This window comes from Petaurus breviceps, unplaced genomic scaffold, assembly GCF_028583685.1.
Source record: "Petaurus breviceps papuanus isolate PSGF00001 unplaced genomic scaffold, PetGlider_PUasm1.0 174, whole genome shotgun sequence".
Lineage (NCBI taxonomy): Eukaryota > Metazoa > Chordata > Mammalia > Diprotodontia > Petauridae > Petaurus > Petaurus breviceps.
Genome location: NW_027185761.1, coordinates 10,678,400 through 10,700,417, shown reverse-complemented (window position 1 = coordinate 10,700,417; position 22,018 = coordinate 10,678,400). Strand labels below are relative to the sequence as shown.

Genomic DNA, 22,018 nt, shown 5'->3' with positions numbered 1-22,018 from the left:
AGAAAGAAAGAAAGAAAGAAAGAAAGAAAGAAAGAAAGAAAGAAAGAGAAAGAAAGAAAGAAAGAAAGGAAGGAAGAAAGAAAGAGGAAGGAAGAAAGGAAGGAAGGAAGGAAGAAATAAAGATAGAGAGAAAGAAAGAGAGGTAGAGGAAGGAAGGAAGGAAGAAAGAGAGAAAGAGAAAAGGAAAGAGAAAGGAAGGAAGAAAAGAAAGAAAGAGAAAGAAAGGAAGAAAGAGAAAGAGAGAAAGGAAGGAAGAAAGAAAAGAAAGAAACAAAGAAAGAAAGAAAGAAATATGAGTAGTTATTACTCCAATGGGTCTATGTGCTCATTCCAATTTGGGCACTCTTGGCAATGGTCTGGATCTCAACCTATCCTCACCTTCTCACTCTGTGTGTTTCTTGGCAGCATCCACTTATAAAATCTTCACCTAAGTTCCATCCAACATGCCAGAGGCTTTTTTCAAGATCATTTCCTGCTTTGTGGGTGCCTGGGAAACCGTTGGGACTGTCCATCTGTTATTTGTTTTCCTTGTTCTGGGGCCAGCCCACCTCCTCTTCAGATCTTGTGTTATGCTATCTCTCTAAACCACTTGCTCATAAGTCACTGTTGGTAACTGGCTGCAACCCTATTTATACCCTCCATGGAGTCTGTGTCAAACATTTTCTTTAAAAAAAAAAAAAAGTTTTGTTATTGCTTTAAAAAAACAAAACAAAACAACACCATCTTTCTCACTGCCCCAGAAATGTCTCCTCTATAACAAAGAATTCTAGGTAAGGAAGAGAAACCAGCCCTTAGAATGTGGACCCACCAGAACAGCCTCGTTCTGCACCAGTGTTTCACCACCTCTCTGATTAGAGGGCAAAGGTCGCTCACTCCCTGTATCGTGTTGCCCTCCCTTGTTGGGATGTCATCTCCACGAGGGCATAACGGTCTTTTTGCCTTTGTATCCCCAGAACCTTGCAGGGTGTCCGACACGTAGTCAGCATCTAATCAGTACTTTTTGATTCATTCAATTCTCCATCTCAGGTTTGATCACTGCACTGTCTTCATGACTGTTCTAATTTGTTTCATGGCTGTATTTCTTTCCATTCTGCGGTCGCTTTCTTAGGGGACGCAGAAGCTGTCATTCCCAGAGCCTGGGGGTCCCCAGGTAGGTCTTGAGCCTGCCTCTTAAGGAGGACTGGGACTGGGGTTATTTGGAGGAGCAGCTCCTTCCCACCCAATGGGGACTGCTTCAAGGCGTCAAGTTTCCGCCCTGCGCAAAGCGCCTCCAAAGATTCCTGCGTCCCGGGAGAGCCGAGAACGGGGGGCCAGCCCACTCCCAGCCCGAGCCTGCCTATGGGTGGCGAGCACGGGATCTCCGCTGGCCACTCCTTTTCGGTCAAGCACAGGCCGCTCCGCGCGCCTCCTTCAGACACCGGGAGGGTTCCAGGGGCAGCGCTCTCATTGGCTAGCCGGGGCTCTTCCCACGGAAGACTGGCCGCGGCGGAGGGGGGGGGGGGGGGGGGGGGGGGTGAGAGAGCGGTGCGTGATAGGTCCCGGGCACCTGGCTGCCGCGGAAGAGTGGGAGCTGTGGGGAGCTCGCGGAGGCGCCAGGCCGGAGAAAGGTGGGCATGTAGTCTGGGGAGGAGCCTCAGGGCGCCGGGGGATGCTGAGAGTGGGTACCGGCCGTGCTGAGGGTGGGCCCGGGCTGAGAGGTCGCACACGCTCCCCCTCTGCTCAGGCCGCGCATCCCCCGATGCTCCACTCCCGCTCTGGGTTCAGCTTGTGTGGGGTAAAGAGCCCCGGCCTCCGCTTCCCTCCTCTGCGGGTTAACTCTGGAGGCTGTTTCTCCATCTGTAAAAACAGAGGAGCAGGACTAGATGGTGGGAAGAGGGTCGATGTTAAGTCGGGGGAGCTCAAAGCCTACCTCTGAGGCTTACTACCTGCGCGACTCTGGACGAGGCACTTTATCTCCCTGGGCCTCAGTTTCCTCACCTGTCAAATGAGGGGGCTGAAGTAAGTGACTCTTGAAGTCCCTTTCACTTGCACGTATGATGTCAAAAGCCTCCTTCCTAGTTCCAGTAGAGTGACAGTCGTGATGCCCACTAACCATGGTGACTCAACGACTCGGTCCTGAGCTCTTACCTGGCAATCCCACTGGATCCTGGGGATTCTGGTAATGCTGGTAATTCTCAAATCGCTTTCTCTAGCCCTAACCTTTCTACTGACCTCCAGTCTCACATCCCCCTGTACCTATTGGACATCTCAAACTGGATGTACTACAGACACGTTAAATTCGACGTGTCCAAAACTGAGCTGCTTTCCCCCAAACCTCATCTTCCTAACTTGTCTGTTACTGTCAGGGACGCATTACATTCTAGTCACTCAGGCTCTCCCTCACCCTCCATGTCGCAATATATGGTCCCATCTTGTTGTTTCTACTTTTGTAAAATCTTTCATATACACCCCCTTCTCTTGTCTGACACTGCTACCACCCAGAGGTGTTTAATAAATGCTTAATAACTAACTGACACCAGCACAAGGACTGATGATCTTTCAAAAGTATGTGTGGAACAGAAGAAAGTGCATCTGACTCACAGTCTAGGGACCCAGATTCTCATTTTTCTGTTTGTTGCTTGTGTGCCCTTGGGCAAATTCCTTAAATTCTTTGGTTCCCAGTTTCCTCCTGTGTAAAAACCAAGGGATTTTACACCAAGTGTAAGGTCAATTCTGATCATAAGCTGTGGAGTCTTGGATTTATGTTAACACAAAGAGAGAAAGCCAAATTCAAAGGGAATGGACAGAGAAAAGAAGAGCTGAATGTCACAATTAGAAGGATTTCTAGAAGTGACCAGTCCAACTCCTTTTTTTTAACTGATGAGGAAACTGAGGCCTAGAGATGGGCAGTGGCTTGTTTGTCTTATCTCAGGAGAGGCCTCAGCCCAGAAGCAGGAACCCTTCTGACCAGGAATCCCAGGGAGTTGGAGAATAGAGAGTAAGAGGTACCAAGAGGGTTCATGCCAATGACTTGGACCAGTGAAACCTTGTACGCTCAGCCTTGGGCCCAGTTAGAATGACTTATCTTGAAGCTTATCTGCAGACTTCATATGTAAAAAAAGTTATATTTTTTGCTTTCTCATTGGGTGGGGGATGGGCTAGAGGGAGGGGGAGAATTTGGATCTGAAAATAAAAATAAAGTTAAAAAATAAAATAAAAGAACTATATCTGCCAATTCAAAACTAAATCAACAAATCTTTTTCTTTTCTTGAACTGATGACTGCTCTACCACTGCTTCTGGATTTACTCTTTCTTGGTAGAGATAGGGAAAGAGAGTCTGAGGAATAAATATACTGGGTCTGCTTGCTTTCGGCAAGAGGGAGGGTCTGTTCTCATCCACTCCCCCACTCAATCTTTTTTTGTTTGTTTCTTAATTAAAAACCCTCCTTTGGGCAGAATTGATCTCCTTTGTGTCTTCAGGCAGTTAATAATAATAAAAAAGTTAGAAATGCAAGAGACCTTCAAGATGGTGTAATCCAACACTGTATAAATAAGGAAACTGAGGTCCAGAGAGGTTGTCATTTGCTCAGTAATAGCTAACATGAAATGAACATGTAAGTCTGTCAGCATTTGTGTGACCTTGGATAAGTTACTTCCGTTTTCTAGGCCTCAGTTTCCTCACCTGTCCAATGAGACAGTTGGATGAGATGACCTCCGAGGCCCCCACCAGCTATGATTTGGTGATATTGTCATCTTGGATTTCTGTGGTGCTTTTGGGTTTATAAAGCATCCTCCTCACAAGAACCACTGTTGGTATCATGGGGAAACTGAAGGACACACAACAGTGTTGTTTCCAGTTTTCTGGGAAATTTTAGACCTTGGACTCTGGAGGCACCCACTCTTGTTCACAGGAGTAGGGTACCAGGTGTAGTCTTTAGATTCTAATCCCCTTAATAAAAGGATTTGTTCTGTGAAGTTTGGATTCAGTCAAAGGGCCACACTTGAGGACCTAGCAGGCCCCATGTGGTCTAGAGGCTTCAAGTTCCCCACCCCTGCCTTAGAATACTTGATTTATAGATAAGATGCCCAGCTTTTACTGACCAGCTGTGACCTTAGTGACTCAATGGGTAAAGTGTGGGACTGGGTAGGAAAACCTGAGTTCAAATCTGGCCTGAGACATTTACTAGTTGTGTGGACCTGGGCAAGTTACTTAACCACTGTTTGCCTCAGTTTCCCCATCTGTAAAATAGTGATAATAACAGCAACTACCACCCAGGATTGGGTTGTGAGGATCAAATAAGTTACTAATTGTAAATACTTAACCAGGCACATAGCAAACCTATAAATTTTAGGTATTGTTGAGCAAATGACAGCCTCGCTGGACCTCCATTTCCTTATTTATAAAAAGGAGGATGTTGGACTACATCATCTTCAAGGTCTCTTGCAGTTCTAACTTTATTATTATTAGGGCTGTAGAAGTGAGAGCTGGAGGGTATCTAAGGGGTCATCTGGTCCAACAGGATCCTGAAGTCTAGAGGGAAACAATTTACCTAAGGTCACATACATCATCTCTAGTAAGTGGCAGAGGTAGGATTCATATCCAGGTCCTCTAACTCCAGATCCACCTCTCTTTAGACTGTCCCATGATCCATGCTATTAGATTAGAGAACTATCTGTTTGACAACTAGAAGGACCTCAGAGATCATATAGTTCACCCTCCTCATTTTACAACTGGGGAAACTGAGACCTAGAGGGGTTAAGTGACTTGCCCAACATTACACAGTTTATTAAGTGGCAGAGTTAGGGTTTTAAATTCATGTCATCTGACTCCAAATGAATCCTTTAACTTTGCCCTCTCAAAGAAAATAGCATCGTAGCAAGAGGCAGCCAGTTGGCTCAGTGGATAGAGTGGCATGGAGTCAGGAAGGCTGAGTTCAAACTTGACCTCAGACACTCACTAACTGTGTGACCCTGGGCAAGTCACTTAACCTCTGTTTGTCTTAATCCGCTGGAGAAGGAAATAGCAAACTACTTCAGTATCTATGGACAGTAGGGTCCATGGGGTCACCAAGAGTCAGACACGACCGACTGAATGACTGAGCAATAGCAGCAGGCCCGAAGGGAAAAGCATGTGATCTGAGGTTGACCATGCAGAATATGCAAGTTTTTCTTTCCTTTAGCTTTGCATCTGAGTCATTTCAGCCCTAGGCAATATGGGCGTCTTGGGCAAAATTTCAGGTGCTGACTCAGGATTTATAAAAAGCTACAGTTATTCATTGCCCATTTCTTAAACTGAAATCAACTTAGTGTTGTTTATCTTAATGAAGTCCAAATAGACTCTCTGTGATGCCAGAATATCTGAATGAAAGCTCAGACTTCTAGTCTCTTATCTAGGGCTTTGTCTTCACCATAACAGCCATTCAGATATTTGGAAATAGCCAGATAACTGCAGGACTTTTTTTTAAAACTTGTATCTGGCTTTTTGGCATTCAGGAGGCCAGGGGGTGGTCTATTTGGAATGGCATGCCAAGTTTTCATTTACTTGGTTCTTCCTGGGAGACAAATTTGGGAAACTGTACTGGGGGAGAAGGTGGAGTCAGCAGAGAGGATGTTGATCCAGTCTGCCATCAGCCAGCCCATGGGCAGAGGCAGACTTGGGAGCAGCCCAGGAGGCAGAGGTGGTGGTGGGAAATAGAAGGGCGTAATGGCTTTCCTCTCCTACTTTTACCCAAAGGGCTGATCCTAGATTCCTGAGCTGTCATTTAAAATGCATGTAGTGAGGGGCGGCCAGGTGGCTCAGTGAGTAAGAGCACCGGCTCCAGTGTTGGGACGACCTGGAGATCGAATCCCGGGCTCAGACACTCAGCACCACACCCGGAAATAACTGGCCTTGTAACCTTGAGCAAGTTACTTAACCCCGATTGCTTAAAAAAAAAAAAAATGCATGTAGTGATGGCAAGGTTAACACCCTTAGCTCTTCTGTCTTGTTTAATAGGACTTATCAGGAATTTCAGAATTGGAAGGGACTTCAGAAGGCCCTCTATTTCAACTCATGTCCGATAAGAAATCCCACTGCACACACCAGAGAAGTGATCATCCGACTTTTGCTTGAAGAACTTTAATAAGGGGAACCCACTGCCGCCCAAGGAAGCCTTTTTCAGTTTTAGAGAGCTCTAACCTTTGTTGGTGCAGTGGATAGAAGGCAGGCCTGGAGTCAGGAAGATTCATCTTCTTGCGTTCAAATCTGGCCCCAGACACTTACCAGTCCTGTGACCTTGGGCAAGTCACTTTACCCTGTTTGCCTCAATTTCCTCATCTACAAATGGGCTGGGGAAGGAAATGGCAAATCACTCCAGTATCTTTGCCAAGTCACAGAGTCAGACATGACTGAAACAACTTAAAACAAGAAACCTCTAGAATGAGGTAGCTTAGTTGCTCAGTGGATAGAGTGCCGGGCCTGGGACACCGGAGTTCAAATCCGGCATCAGACGCTTACTAGCTACTGTGACCTTGGGCAGTTTCACTTAACTTCTGTTTGCCTCAATCTCTTGGAGAAGAAAATGGCCAACCACTCCAGTATGGACAGTGTGGTTCACAGATTGTCAAAGAGTTGGACATGACTGAACAATGACAGTTTTTAGAAAAAGTGATTCCTTACATCAAACCTAAACCCACCTCTTGGGAACTTCTACCTACTTTCTCCAAGGTCTGCCCTTCAGCAAACCCCCAAAGTCTAATCCTTGCTCCTTATGACAGACTTTCGGGTACTCAGCTATAATTTCTCATTGCTCATCTCACTGAGCCTAGGTTAACTTTATAGCCACACTTCTGGTTTGTCTGTTCAGTATCTTAAGATACAAGTTTATTGCCTGGGCCGGGTTGGTGGTGCCTTTCATTGTACGTGAGACAAGGGCATTAAATAAGGCAAGGTGAAGACTTCAGAAAGGAAGTAATTATGGGATGTTGCTGGCAAGGTATGGAGTCACAGACTTATGAATTTATTGTCTGTCTCTTTCCATCACTGTCAGAGAAGCTGCTAAGAATCAGTTGGACCAGATCCTTCAGTTCAGAAGGAACCTTTGAGATGACCTCGTCCAGCTTCCTCATTCTACAAGGGGAAACTTGGTTCTAGAGAAGTGAAAATACTTGATCATGCTCTCCTAGTTGGGAAATGTCAGAAGGGGGCCCCCCAAATCTAGCTTTTCTGACTCCTAACCCTTTATGCTTTCCTCAAACCTTGGACACACGTGACCTAACTTCCAGTCCTCTGTTGGACCCTGGAGCTCTGGGCAGAATGTTTGCTCCCTCAGTTAATCTCTGAGGATTTTTCACAATGGAGTTCTTTGCTCACATTTTGTCCTATCCTGGAGAGGAATGTGAAGTTGGAGAGGGTAGGGGGTGAGAGAATGTACCAGCAGGTATAAATGATAAGAGAGAGAAATGTGATGGCAGGAACCAGGTGTAGGTATATGGGAAACAATCCCCTGGGCTCATCCACTACCATCTTGAAGTGTTTCATTTATTGCCACTGTATATAATTGGTTCTGTTTTAAAATTTAATTCTCCAACCTTCCCCTTCCTAGAACTTTAATTTTAATCTAAAGATTTCTAGATGAATGGAATACTTAATCCTATCCCTGATTAACTAGTCAACCACTCTGATTTCATGCCTACTCCATCCCCAACACAGTGCTCAGGATGGTAGAAGAGGCAAGGCAGAGTTCCAAAAGCGGGGGGCGTCCTATGTGCCAGGTATTATGTTAAGGACTCTCCAGATATTTGATTTGATCTTCACAAGAACCCCAGGAAATGGGTGCTATTTTTATCCCCATTTTACAGTTGGGGAAACTGAGGCAAACAGAGACTAAACAGGTCTCACAGGGTCACACAGTTAATAAGTTGTTGTTCAGTATTTTCAGTCACGTCCCACTATTCATGATCCCTTTTTGGGATTTTCTTGGCAAAGAAACTGGAATGGTTTGCCATTTCCTTCTCTTGCTCATTTTATAGACTCACAAATTGAGGCAAACAGGGTTAAGTGACTTGCTCAGGGTCACATGACTAGCAAGTGTCTGAGGCTGGATTTGAACTCAGGTTTTTCTAACTTCAGGCCCAGTGTTCTCTCCACTGTGCCTTCTCACTGCCTCTGACCTTGTAAATTAAGAAATGCTTTCAGTTAAAAAGCTTATTAATTTGGAGTTTGTTGTCATCTTGTCTTTTAATCACATTTCTTCTTTCCTTTCTTCAGCACTCTGAAGGAAGAACCACAAATGAGTGCAAGGGGGAGGTTGTTTTTTATTAAGAACTTTTAAAAAATGTTTTTTTTTTTTAATATCGTATCACTGCTTTTCCCTTCTCCAAACTTCCTTTTCTGCTTGACCTCTGCCCCTGATCATTTTAACCATCTGTACTGTATGCTAGACTTGCCCTTCACGCCCCTTTCTTTTCTGTGGTCTGTGTCACTTTATCACATGAGAAAGAAGAATTGGGGCCCCTGCTTTCTATCCTCTGAAAGGTTATCTGTTCTCGTCTAGCTTCATTTATCTACAGCAGCTAGACCCAAAGCTCTTCTGAGAGAAACTGAGCTATTTGGGGTTTTTTGGGGAAGTATTTGCTCCCATTGCAACAGCCTTTATTTTTCTGCTGTGTCTTCTTAGACTCTGCTGCACAATCCCAGACTTCAATAACGTAGCCCAGTGCAGTCCTGATGGCTCCAGCTAATACCCAGGTAAGCCTGTAAGTGTGGCCAAGGTTACCGGGGAAATGTCCTTTCTTGTTGCGTGGGGTGCCAGAGAAATGATATCTGAGAACTTTTCCTTCTGTTATTGTGTTCTTAGGGCTTAACCTTCTCTTCTGATGTGTCCTTGTTTTCAGAAATAATTCTTCTTTCCCCCACTTTAATGCTAACCTTAGAGACACCATGGAATAGTGGGTAGAAAGCTGGTCTGACAGTTCTGAAGGACTTAGGATGAAAAAATGCTATCAATCTCCAGAGAAAGAATTGACAGAGGCTGAATGCAGATTGAAGCAAACATTTTTTAAGTTTATTTTTCTTGGATTTTTTTTTGAGGGGGGAGGGAGTCTGTTTTTCTTTCACAACAGACTAATACTGAAATATGTTTTGTATATGTATATAGCCATGTATAACCTATATAAATTTGTTGGCTTCTCAGTGATAGGGGAAGGAGAGGTTTTGGAACACAAAATTTTAAAAAATGAATGATAAAAATTGTTTTTACATATATTGGGAAAAAATAAAATATTAAATAAAAAGAAAAAGAAAAGAAAACTGGTCTGCAAGTCGGGAAGTCCCAGGTTCAAGATCTACCTGTGATACAGCACTGGCTATGTGACCCTGGACAAGTCATTTAACCTCTTAGGGCCCTAGGCATCTCTCTAAGATTTCAAGTTGCAGGGAAGGTGCCAACTTGTATTGGTGAAGGGAGTTTCATCATCTGGAAATTCCTTATGCTAATGAAATCACAGGTTCAGTCCCAAGTCCCCTTCCTTGGTTAACCAGTCAACAATCCTGCTTTCTTGTCTACTTTATGGTGCTCAGGACCATGGAAAAGGTTCCTAGCAGGGCCCAAGTGTGAAGTGTGTCTTGCAACCCCTACCAGTCTCCCTTTTCAAGCTCCTTCTGCCTTGTACCATTCCCTCACTAGCTTCAGATATATCTGATGTGCTTTTCTGTGCCACTCCCCCCTTCTTGCTTTGAGATGAGTTATTATGCCTTAGTGTGAACTGGTCGCTAGGTTATTTCACAACAGTTTTTGCATTTAAACCTCAGCTCCAGGTGGGAAATAAAAGACTTGTTATCTCCCCCACCCCAACCAAAGGAGATAGAGGAATCAGGTTTAGCAAAGGAGGGACCTTCCCAAGCTTTTGACACTTGCCCCCTAAGTTTGGCCCTGCCTCTGCCAGCTTTGTCTGTATTGTTCAGGACCCTCAGGAAATGGAAACATATTAGTGAAATTCTGTGCCTTTGGAAGGGAATAAAGTTTATCAGGTGCTACATTTTGCAAAACCACATTGTATTGAGAGACAGGGAGTCATTGCTTTCCAAGTCACCATTAAAGAAGGTATTGTTGAGTTTGAGGACAGGAGGGCCCTTTCCTCTTCATCCTTTCTTAAAAATACTAGTAAAAGCCGGAGTTGTCACTAACAGTTTTTTACTTCAGCATCCTAAATTGTGTGTTTTGTTAATTTGCATCAGTCTCTTCTTCTTAAAATCCTTCCTTATAATAGGAAGTACTAGCTATGCACAGTAATTGTTGTAATGATAGCATTTGACAACGTAGGCCTCATTCCTCAATTAGCATAATACTTTGGCCGTAGAAAGTACTCAATAAATATCTATTGAAGGAACAAGTGAATGACATAATTTAATCCACTACTGAGACTGTAAGCTACAGATAAGTTGCTGATTTGTATTATAAGAGGGAGTTTCCATACTGGAAGTTCCCTACAGCAATGAAATCACAGATTTAATTATATGTGTGCATCTGTGTGTGCCCCTATGTGTACAGCTGTTATTTCATGATTAATACAAGCGATGAATCTTTTGAAGTAGTTGCATGTATTTGAATATGTGCTATTTGAAGTTATAATTATGTCGTATATGGGAATTGATTCCAGGAAGAGGTGTGCTAAAGCCCATTTGAATGACTTCAAGAGCCAATTGTTAAATTTCCAACTTACACATTGGACATCAGCAAATGCAACATTTTAGGGCTTGACTTATTGTTTTATTTTGAAGGGGAAAGGCAAGGCAATTGGTATTAATTGACTTGCCCAAGGTCACACAGCTAGTTAAATGTCAAGTGTCTGAGGCCAAATTTGAACTCAGGTCCTCCTGACTCCAGGGCTGGTGCACCACCTACCTTCCTGATTTATTATTTTGTTGATTGTTGAGACTTAAGAAAGCAATGGAGAAAATTTTAATAATGCAAATGGAACTCAAAAGTTTCTGGCTGGCACATTTTTCCCCCTAGGGAGCTTGTTGTTAAACATTTACCAGCATATTACAAGTTCCAGCCCAATAGAAATAGGCTGTGTGAATCCTGGAAACCCTTATTTGTACCATGGAGTCAGTCCATATGTCCACACTATTTGGGACCTAGGACTTGCCATATGTTCTAACACCAGATCCAAGGTTATTTCCACTACACTATGCTGTGTGGTAAGTGTATAGTCCAAATGCGGTTTCTTCCTCCTCTCCCCAGACAGAAATGATTTTCCCCAGAAGCCCATCAGGGTTGTTTTTGTTCCCCTCTTATTTGTGCTTTCATGTTCTGTATTCTGTTACAGTTTTATGCATTATACACACACATGCATATATACATACATATATACATACACACATACATATACATGCACACACACACACATATATGGTGAAAAGAGCACTAGGCTGGGTCGGGACACTTGGGTTCCTGTCTCAACCCTTCTACTAATTAGCTGTGTTACTTTAGGCAAGTCGCTTATCATCTCTGGGTCATAGTTTCTTTATTTGTAAAATTAAGGGAGTCAGAGTAGAGAATGTCTATGGCCCTATCTGGCTAGGAATTATTATTATTCTACTACTAAAATTATTATATACTATTAATTATATTCCTGTGATTCCCATGATGTCTATATGCTAGGCTGAAAGTCCCAATAAGGGTAGGGGCTAGATACCTTACTCATATTTTTCTACCCTATAACACAGCATAATACTTTGTGTATAGAAGATATTCAATAAATAGCTATAGAATGAAAGAATAAATAAGCGTTTAAGGTTGAGTAGTAGAAAGGGGCTCTGGATTTGAAGTTAGAATACCAGGGTTCAAATCCTGACTTTCCCCTTTGTTAGTTTTGTGACCTTGGGAGAGTCACTTTTCCTCCCTCACCCTCAGTTTCCCCATCTGTAAAATGAAGGGTGTTGGATTCTATGATCTCTAGTCTCTGTTCTCTATATTTTCTCTGAATGAGTGCTGCTGAGTGCTGAGAATTTCACTGGTTCTGGTCTTTTTGATGGTGGTCTGTGAAAAGATGACTTCCTAATATTACTTCCTTTTGTCACATTTACTATTTTTAAAGGTACTATTATATATGAATGTGTTCCTTCCTACCCTGAAATCTGCTGGTTCAGAACACTTCTAAAACGCCACCTTGTGGTGAACATTCTTATCTTCTGTTTCTTTGCTGAAAACCAACCAACCCAAAGCCCCCCAAACAGCCAGCCTCTAGAAAGGGGATGCCATGTTTGCATTACCAGTCTCACAAGGTTATTTGAGGAAAATACTGTGTAATATAAATGCTTATATGATAATAATGATGATGATGAGAAATTTTTTTTATGAAAAGAATAAGACATGATCAAATATTACGTAAGATGGGATTGATTACCAACTGTTAACAAGCCAAGCTGGTCACATCCTGGGCAGGATGTGGTTTAATTTTCCATTTATGTTCATAGTCTATATACTTTATACAAAATGCCAAGTGGGCACTGTGGGGAAGGATAACAAAGAAGTTATTTGTCCTCATCCTCAGAGAGTTTAGAATTGAGGATGTGGCTCCTGTCCAGGTTTGCCCCTTGATCCGTAATCCTGTTTGGGGGAAGGGGAATTCTTTGTCTCAGAAAGAGAAGGAAGAATCTGTGTGCTAAGCACCCCTTCAACAGTTTTCTGTATTCTTTTCTTCCCCTAAAACCTGAATTTGGGGGGGGGACTTTAATGGGAAGTTGGGCTATCTCTACCTGTCTTCTGGGCATTTGCTTCTTTGTGATACTACCATACAAGGCACTACCCTGTGTTTACTGTCATGCTGGTTCCAGTGCCCTTTCTCCCATGTTTTAAATGAATTTGCCAAATCGCCACATCAGTGGTGTGGTGTAGCGCAAAGATCGCTGAGGTTGGAATGTAGAGGACTGCCCTGAAGGTTCAGTTCTGTTACTTACTCATTTGAGACCTTGGACAAATCACTTAAATTCTTTGTTCCTCAACTTCCTCGTCTTTGAGATGGAGGTGATAATCCTTGTGCTATGACACGCTTCTCAGGAGCATCATGAGAAAAGCACCTTTTCCCCTTCCTTGATTTAACAGATTCTGAACTTAACAAATACCAAATCAAACGAACATTTCCATATACAAAGTTTAATGGAAAAAAGAGGGTTGTACCTGAAACCACAAGTCTGTTATGTATAGCTTGCTTTTCCTTTTGAGTATTCAGTCTATTTCAGCATGTGACTTTCAGAGCCATCCTGCTTGCCTGCATTTCCCTCTGGACTGAGGAAAACCCTTTGTACATTGCTACAGAAATACCAGCTACTGCATTCAAAGTGAAGCAAGCTAAACGAAAAGAACAGTCTATACCAGCGGTATCAAAGACACAGTGCCCTGGCCCTCAACACCCTCCCCTAAATTCAAATATAATTGGGAAATATTTAAGAAAATAAATAAAAACACAACAGAATGTAGATAATGTTGATATGTGATCTTCTAATTCAATGTGCAGCCTGAAAGGCTCGTTATGTAAAATTTCCTGTTCCTATTTGAATTTGCCATCATTGGTTTTTACATGCTCACGATAATAACGAAAAGGAAAATAATGCTAAAGAGACCAGAATTCAGATCAATAAAAAGACTAATCTTGACTCCAGTAGTAAAATAATACCCAATAAGGGGCGGCTAGGTGGCTCAGTGCACTGAGCTCAAGCACTGGCCCTGGAGTCGGGAGACCTCAGTTCAGTTCTGGCCTCAGACACTTAATATCCACACAAAAATACTAGCTGTGTAACCTTGGGCAAGTTACTTAACCCCAATTGCCCTCCAAAAGGCAAAAAAAAAATAGTACCCAATAGTAGTACATAATAGAACACATAGTAAAACACAGTACCTGCCTTCCAGTATGTATGTGTTTGTTCACATTTGAGATTTTTCTGAAAAGAAAAAGTGGTAAGAGCCAGACATCAGGAAGGCCAGTTATATTGCTGTTGAGGAAATCCAAGTATGAGGTCATATAAGCCAGAATTGGCGTGGAGGTGGGGAAAAGGAAGAGAAAGATTACAAGCAACCTTCAGAAGGAAAGTCATTTAACTTAGGGAGTGAAGAGTAATAAACAGGCCAAAGGACACCGAGAGATGTAGATCCTTTGTGTGAAGCCAGGAAACTGGTTCATTCTTTGATCTGTGGAATTTCAGGAGATAGGAATGCAGTCAAGTGGAAATCTCTGGCAGGTTGAGTTCTAGGAATGGAACTCAGCAGAAGGGTACATGGAGATTCGGACATCATTGTCATAGAGTGAATAGCTGACAAGAGAATGACTGAGTTCTCTGAGAGAAAGGAGATCTATCTATCTATCTGTGCATCTATGTGTTTATACATGTATTTATGTATATATATTTATACATATATGTGTATATAGATATCTTTAGGTATACAGAAACATACATATCTAAAATATTATAAATTTTGGGGTTCAATAATACTCAGTTCTTGGTTCCCTGCATTCACACAGACACATATGTACACATATACATACTGATCTCTCTATATACATACATTTACATATGTATATGTATAGATGTAGATAGGCATGGAGATATATCTCCATGTGCACATGGAGATATCTGCACATATGTATGTATACCCATACACATTTCTATGTAGATATGTATGTATATTCAGTTATATATGCAAGAGACCAATAACTAAGTCTTGTCGAACCCCAATATCCATAGCATTTTTTGGCCAGCTAAAAGAAGATAAGACATTTGGTCCTGAGAAAACTGAAATAGTGTGAGAAAAGGGGCTTAGATTTGCAATAAGGAGGCCATTGCTGACATTGGAGAGCCTAGAGGAAGTGATGAGATAGAAGCCAGATTTAAAGTGGTTAAGGAGGAAGGGGGTAGGGAAGAGATGGAGGCAGGAGTTAGAGACCACTGGCTGTTTAATCCCTATCAGTAATTTGGGAGCATTGGAAGGGAGGACAGGCCTGACTACCAGTCCGTGCCAGGAGGTCTCACACAAGTGATGGCATAAGGGTACTGAGGGAATAGGGTGAGAGGTGCCAGGAAAAGGCTGTGGGCAATGTCAGATCACAGAATCCCAGTACACCCAACTTGGATGGGAAATCCAAGGGCATCTATTACAACTGCTACCTAACCCAGAATCCCCTAGAAGACATCCTGGGCAGAGAATCATCATTGCTTTGAAGCCTTTCCACAATCTCTTCAGAAAGGCAGCCTCTTCAATTTTTTGACAGATCTAAATGTTAGAGTTTTTGTTTATTCCAAATTAAAATTTGCCTTTTCCCCCCTTCTCCTGGTTATTTCTAATTCTGCCCTCAGAGAACAAGCAGACCAGGTCTACCCTCTCTTCTGTGTTACAGCGCAAGGTGATTAGAGCAGTGAAATGCATGATGAATTTGGATTTGGAGACCTGGGTTCCAAATTTTATTCTGCTGCTAATTGTTGTGCAATTAGACAGGTCCCTCAGCTTCTTGGGCCTTAGTCTGCTCGCCGTTAAAGTGAGGGAGTAGGACTTACAGTCTTCCATCAAGATCCCCCACACTCCTGCATCTATGATGTCTGGTCTGTTATCAGTGGTTAGAGGAAGTGGTATTTAATGTATCACTATGACATGAATGTCCCCTGTGGATCCTGGGGTCTGGAGTCAGACGCTCACTGGCCGTGTGAACTTGGACAAGTCACCTCACCCTGCTTGCCTCATTTTCCCTATCTGTAAAATAATCTGGAGAAGGAAATGGCAAACCACTCCAGTGTCCTTGCCAAGAAAAAGGGGACACGAAGGATTGGGCATAGCTGAAATGACTGAACAGCTACAAACCTTGTGTTAGTTTTTATGTGCTATGAACTCAGTGAGTTTCCCCTTCCTGGTTGCTCTTCTCTGGACACTCTCTGGCTTATGATGATGATAATCATGATGGGGATAACTGGCATTTGTATAGCACCTTAACTTTTTTTTAAAAGTTCTTTATAAGTATTGTCTCATTCGATCCTCATAACAACCCTGGGAGGTAGTTGCTATTATCACCCCCATTTTATAGTTGAGAAAACTGAGGCCAAGTGATTTGCCCAAGGTCACACTGCTAGTAAGTGTCTGGTGCTGGATTTAAATTAAGGTCTTCCTGACTCTAGGTCCAGTGTCTTAGCCACTGCTCCACCAGTCTGCTTATGAGTGTCCTTCCTAAAATAAAACTGTAAGAATTGATGCAATACTGCATGTGTACTGGTCAAGGTTGAATGCAGTAGGACCATCACCTCCCTGGGACTCCTGGACATTGAGCTTTTCTAAGATGGTCTACTGTCATGTTAGCTCTCTGACCTGCCTTATTGCATTGTTAACATGTACTGACCATGTTGTTCACTAGGACCCCAGGATCTTTTTCAGATAAACCATTGTCTCACTCTTCTTCCCCATTTTGTGTCAGTGAGGATAATTTTTGGAATGCAAAAGTAAGACTTTGTACATTTCTGATTTGTTTCAGCTGATAAGTTTGGCTGATTTGTCTGGTCTTTTGAGATCTTTTTGAAGCCTGTCTCTTTGATCCCATTGTGTTAGTGAGCCGGCCCAGCTTTGTGTCATGCTTATTTCAATGTGCCATTGCCTGTTTACATCAAAGATCCAAGCTTGTTGGGTCAGGCTAAGCAACTGCTTCCAAATGCACAGGATTTTGCTATTAACTATCCCACATCTCTTTATCCTTTTGATGAGATTACCATAAGTTTCAAATGCTTTGCCAAAAACATAGCATTCCCCTGATATGTCCAGTGACTCTGTCAAAAAAAAAAAGAGAGAGAATCATTAGTCTATTTTTTTTTTTACTTTTTTTTGGAGGGGGGAAGGCAGGACAGTTGGGGTTAAGTGACTTGCCCAAGGTCACACAGCTAGTAAGTGTTAAGTGTCTGAGGCTGGATTTGAACTCAGGACCTCCTGACTCCAGGTCTGGTGCTCTATTCACCACACCGCCTAGCCACCTCTGTTAGTCTGTTCTTAATGAAGCTGTGCTGGTTCTTGGTGATTGATCACTACTTCCTTTTCCAAAGTCCACTAATCATTTTTAAAATTGTCAATTTACAGCTGGACCATATAATCCATTAAGTTCTGTCTCCTCATTTTCATATGGGGGAACTGAGGCCCAGAGAAGGCTAAGTGGCTTAGTCACATAGTCACCCAGATTTTTAAAATTAGAGGTCCTCAATCTAGTAGAATAATAACAGCAGCATATTTGTGTTACTGTAATTCCCTCACAATTATGCTGAAAGGAAAGGAATGAAGGTGTTCTAAGACCTATTTTACTATGTAGCTCAGAGAAACTAAAGAAAGGACTTTGCCAAGACTACACAGCTGATGCCTCAGACCTGGAACTCAGTTTCAAGGCTTCCAACTCTCAGCTCTGGGTCTTTGCCCAAGTCTCAGATTTCCATTTGTTTACAAAATAGGACTTGTAAGTCTTAATGGTCTTTTTTGAAATGAATGAAAGCTCTCCACATAGTTATTCTGTAGAGCAGATGTAATGTGAATGGGATTTAAGATCCTCCCCACTCGTTAATAGGCCTCACATAGAGCCCATTAAGGGAAGCTTGCTTAGGGGAGGCTTGTTGGTAGGAAGGCTTTCACACCTTTTGCTAATTTCTAATCAGGTACTGAGTCAGGAGGATTGTGATGCCTTCTGGCTCTGAGAAGTACATATATACATACATACATACATACATACATACATACATACATACACACACACATATACTCTTGGTATTTTGCTTTGGGGGCTCGTTTATGAGGAGGATTCCCTGGTCAAGATTGTGAGTGGCTGTATGTTCAGAGCTCCCTGCTCCCTCAATCCAGGGATGTATGTAAAGTGTAGTTGATTTAGGCAGTCAGAGCCCTGTCTGTCGGTTTTAATTTCTCTGCTTGTATTTTCTGTTTCTAGTCTCTCTGAAGTTGGAGGTGCTGACTTTTCCCCTGAGCTAGTGAATGTAATTAAAAAAAAGATTTTTGACCTCTTAAACAGCTATCTTTCTTAGTAAAGCAGATCTAAGAACCTGTGCTAGCAGCCATCCTGGGTATGCCAGTGTGGTTGCCACTATAGCAGAAAAGTGAGAAAAAAATAAATAGTTCCAAAGAGAGAAAAACTGATTTGAGTGGAAGAAGGAAAAAGTAGGAATGCAGTAAGATACTCGATTTATATGATGCGTTTGGGATTTATCTATTTCTCTGACCATGCCTACAGATACAGGCTGGATTAGGTTCATGAGATAGATATCCTTCCTGAAACAAAGACATTATTCCCTTTATACCCTCAGAATATATGAAATGCAGATGGTCAGGAGACCAGCAGAGGGCATCGTTACTCCAGCCTTTGCATTCTCTGCTTTCCAATGGTCCCAGTGGCTGATGTTTCAAAAATAAAAACAGTGGAAACATCAATTTAAAAAACAATGTTTTTTTAAATCCAAATTTTTCCTTTGAAAAACTAAAACAGTAACATCTGAACTCAAATGGCTGTTCTGAAATCCTCTGAGGTGTCAGAGAGGAAAGGCTATACCTGATGTTGGAGGCAGTGTGTTGTAGTAAGAAGGAACACTGACCCGGAAGTCACAGGTAAATCTCACCTCTGACACTTGCTACCTTGGGGACTTTGGACAAGTTACTTAATTTCCCTTTGCTTCAGTTCACTTATCTGAAAAAATGAAGGGGCTGGGTCAGATGGAATCTGAGGTCTCTTATAGTTTTAAAATCTGTGATTCAAAAGGGAAAAGCCCCTAGAGAATGGAAAAAAGGATGTAAAAAGGTAAGATGGTCTCTCCTTTTTGGCATGAGTCAGGTCACAAGGTGGTAGAGCCAAAGCTCTAAATTTTTTTAAAAGAAAAAGTAAAAATTGAGTTCCAAGTAAATATTTTTTAAAATTAATTTTCTAAATGAACCAAAATTATTTTTTTCCTTTTCGTAATTCCCCCTCCCCATTTGAGGAGGGGGGAACACCATCACCAACAAAACTCTTGTAACAAACATACTTATTCAAGCAAAATTAAATTCCTGCATCAGCCACATCCAAAAAATACATGTCCATTCCCAGAGTCCCTATTATAGGGTCATTTCTAGTTGTCCTGATCTGTATCTTGCCACTGGACTCAGATGGCTCTGGAGAAGAAAGTGAGGTTGGTGAATTGGCATAGCCCTCACTTACTTAAATCTAACTGATTTGCATGTCATGACATCATCTTCCTCATGCCATGATCTTCTTTGAGAACGAAGGACGAACAACTTCTCAGTCAAGGTGTGGGAAGTAGGTTTTATCATGAGTTTCCTGGGATATTGGTTGGTCATTGCATTGATCAGAGGTTTTGAGTTTATCACCATTGTTTGTCTTTATGGTGGTGGTATTATTGTATAAATTGTTCTCCTTCCAAGTATTTAAAAAATAATACTTTATTTTTTCCAATTATATGTAAAAATTTTTAACAATTCATCCTTTTTTTTTTTTTGCTTTATTTTTTTTGGAAGGCAATTGGGGTTAAGTGACTTGCCCAAAGTCACACGACTAGTAATTGTGTCAAGTGTCTGAGGCCGGATTTGAACTCAGGTCCTCCTGACTCCAGGGTTGGTGCTCTACTAACTGTACCACCTAACCGCCCCATTAACAACTCATTCTTAAAAATTTTCAGTTTCAAATTCTCTCCCTTCTTCCCTCCCTCTCTGTGACATCAAGTATTTTGATATAGGTTATACATGTCAAACATATTTCTTAAATAAGAAATCAGTACATTTTGTGTCTGTGGAATCTTTCAGAAGAACTATTGCTAAACACTTAGAGATGAAAATTAAAAAAAAAATTACTGGACTTGAGTGACCCAGGAGCTACAAGATCCCAGTTGGAACTTCACTTCTGTTCATTGCTGGCTGTGTGATCTTGGTGATAAATTGCTTAATCTTTCTGAGTCTCAGTTTTCTCCTTTGTTAAAATGGGCTGTAGGAAATTTAACTATTGGCCTGACCTACCTCCAGGACGGTTTTGACAGACAAGTGAAATGTAAAAGTGCTTTGTAATGAATAAGCTCATGCTTGCATAGGAAATGGTATTTAGTCATGTCTGCTATATTCAGGGCAGTACATTGCATAGCTTAGAAATGGAGAAGCCAAAGTATCCAGATTCCTGATTGTCTAGCTATGTGTAGTAAAAAGCTATGTTTTCTTAGGCTTATAGAGTGTGTCTCCCTTGTTGTGGGTATGGATAAGAGTCTACCAGTTTGAGAAGACATGGATGAGTTGTGATTTGAAGGAAATGACCCCATTAATGAGATCATGGATCCATTAAAGTGTGATCATATAGCTAGGTGGCATAGTGAATGGAGTACTGAATCTGGAGTCAGGAAGACCTGAGTTCAAATCTGGTTTCAGTCACTTGCTAGTTGGGTGACCCTGAGCAAACCACTTAACCAATGTCTGCCTCAGTTGTCTAATTTGTAAATTGAAGATAATAATAACAGCTCTCTTCTAGGATTGTTATAAGGATAAAATACTTGTAAAGCTCTTGGAAAATCTTGAAGATCACACAGCTAGCAAGTGACAGAAATAAAATTCCCACCAGGATCTCTTAGCTCCTTGATAACTAATAACTAGCTAGTACTGTTATTATTGTTGCTATATGATTCTGTACATTGAAGTATAACCAAAATGCCAGTGCATGTAACATCAGGTCTAGCACAGTTTTTTGTGATTTCCAGCTCTTAATTATAGAACTTTTTAAAGGTTGGTTTTTTTTTTGAGGGGAAGGGAGGATAGTATTGATAATATATTTTCATTCATTTTGCATGAACCCATACTTTTATTCACTTCAGGGAACTGGAAATTCAGACTTTTTTCTGCCCTCACCCCGCCCCCCCCCCATACCTCCTTATAAAGTTCATTGTCCCTTTTCAGTGTTTATCTGGAATTAGCCATGGTAAACTCATAGAGACCTACTTTTCTGTACAAGGGTTTGCTATACCCCATTTCCTTTTAGTTTCCCCCTCTACAATCCAGGCTCATACATGACAGTCTGCCTTTTGTCTTCATGCCATTGTTCTGGCTGCCCCCCATGCCTATCACGCTCTCTCCCGCTTCATATCTCCCTCTTAGAACTTCAGCTCAAGTGCCACATTCTTCAGGAGGTCTTTCCTGGTACCCCCAGCTCCTGGTGCCTTCCTCTCCAAGGTTACCTTGCATATACTTTGATTAGAGCCTGTATAGACCTAAAAAGGAAAGCCTATTAGGATGTAAGCTCCTCAAGGACAAAGATGGTTTTTATTTTTCTTTATATCCTCTGAGCTTAACAAAGTGCCTGGTGCATAAATACCACTTGATAAAGGCTTAGTGATTGATTGACCTGTTCATTAGGGCTCACAGATTTATTCTACCAGAGGGGAGAAACTAGGTGGTTTCTCTTATGAGAGCAGACACAGCTAAATCTTCATCTTTAATAGATAATAGTTTGTAAATGTATTAACAGCTTTTCACTCGTTTGTTAGGATGGAGAATGGCTCTAATCAAGAGAAAATTCATGGTTAAGATCAAGCCAGTGAGACCAAGGCATCTCCCACTGCCTATTGGCAACACATGTAAATGACAAAACCAAGTCTTAGAGGTGAATTCTCTTCTCCAGCATGGAATCTGTCATAAAGTCCGTGCCAGTCATGGATGTGTTAAGAACTTTGAGTCTGAAGCAAGAGAATCTGGGTTCAAATCTGATCACTGCCTCTTAATTATCTGGGCTTCAATGTCATTAAACCTCATTGGGCCTCAGTTTCCTTATTTGTAACATGAAGAAATTGAACTAGATGGGCTTCTGAGACTCCCCCTAACTCTATAATTGTGATCTTATGACCTTTAAGAAACAGGACAAAGGGGTTTAGGCCATCTGGGGGGGGGGGATAAAGCAAATTTAAACTGACAAGGTCAGACTTAAGTGTTAAGCCCCTGCCAAGGTGCAGTCTGTGATTAGGCTGAATACAGAGGCTAGGATGTGAGAGCTTAAAGGAACTTTATGAGATGAT

General features: G+C 41.9%; 1 protein-coding gene across 1 annotated transcript in view; it reads left to right on the top strand.

Moving 5' to 3' along the window:
* Positions 1-1,470: 1,470 nt before the first annotated feature.
* BLVRA (biliverdin reductase A) overlaps positions 1,471-22,018 on the top strand; it is a 43,828-nt gene continuing 23,280 nt past the window's right edge. The window contains exons 1-2 of the mRNA XM_069083735.1: positions 1,471-1,607; positions 8,637-8,707. Coding sequence (XP_068939836.1) covers positions 8,687-8,707 — 21 coding nt within the window. The 5' untranslated portion in view covers positions 1,471-1,607; positions 8,637-8,686. The remainder of the gene's footprint in view (positions 1,608-8,636; positions 8,708-22,018) is intronic.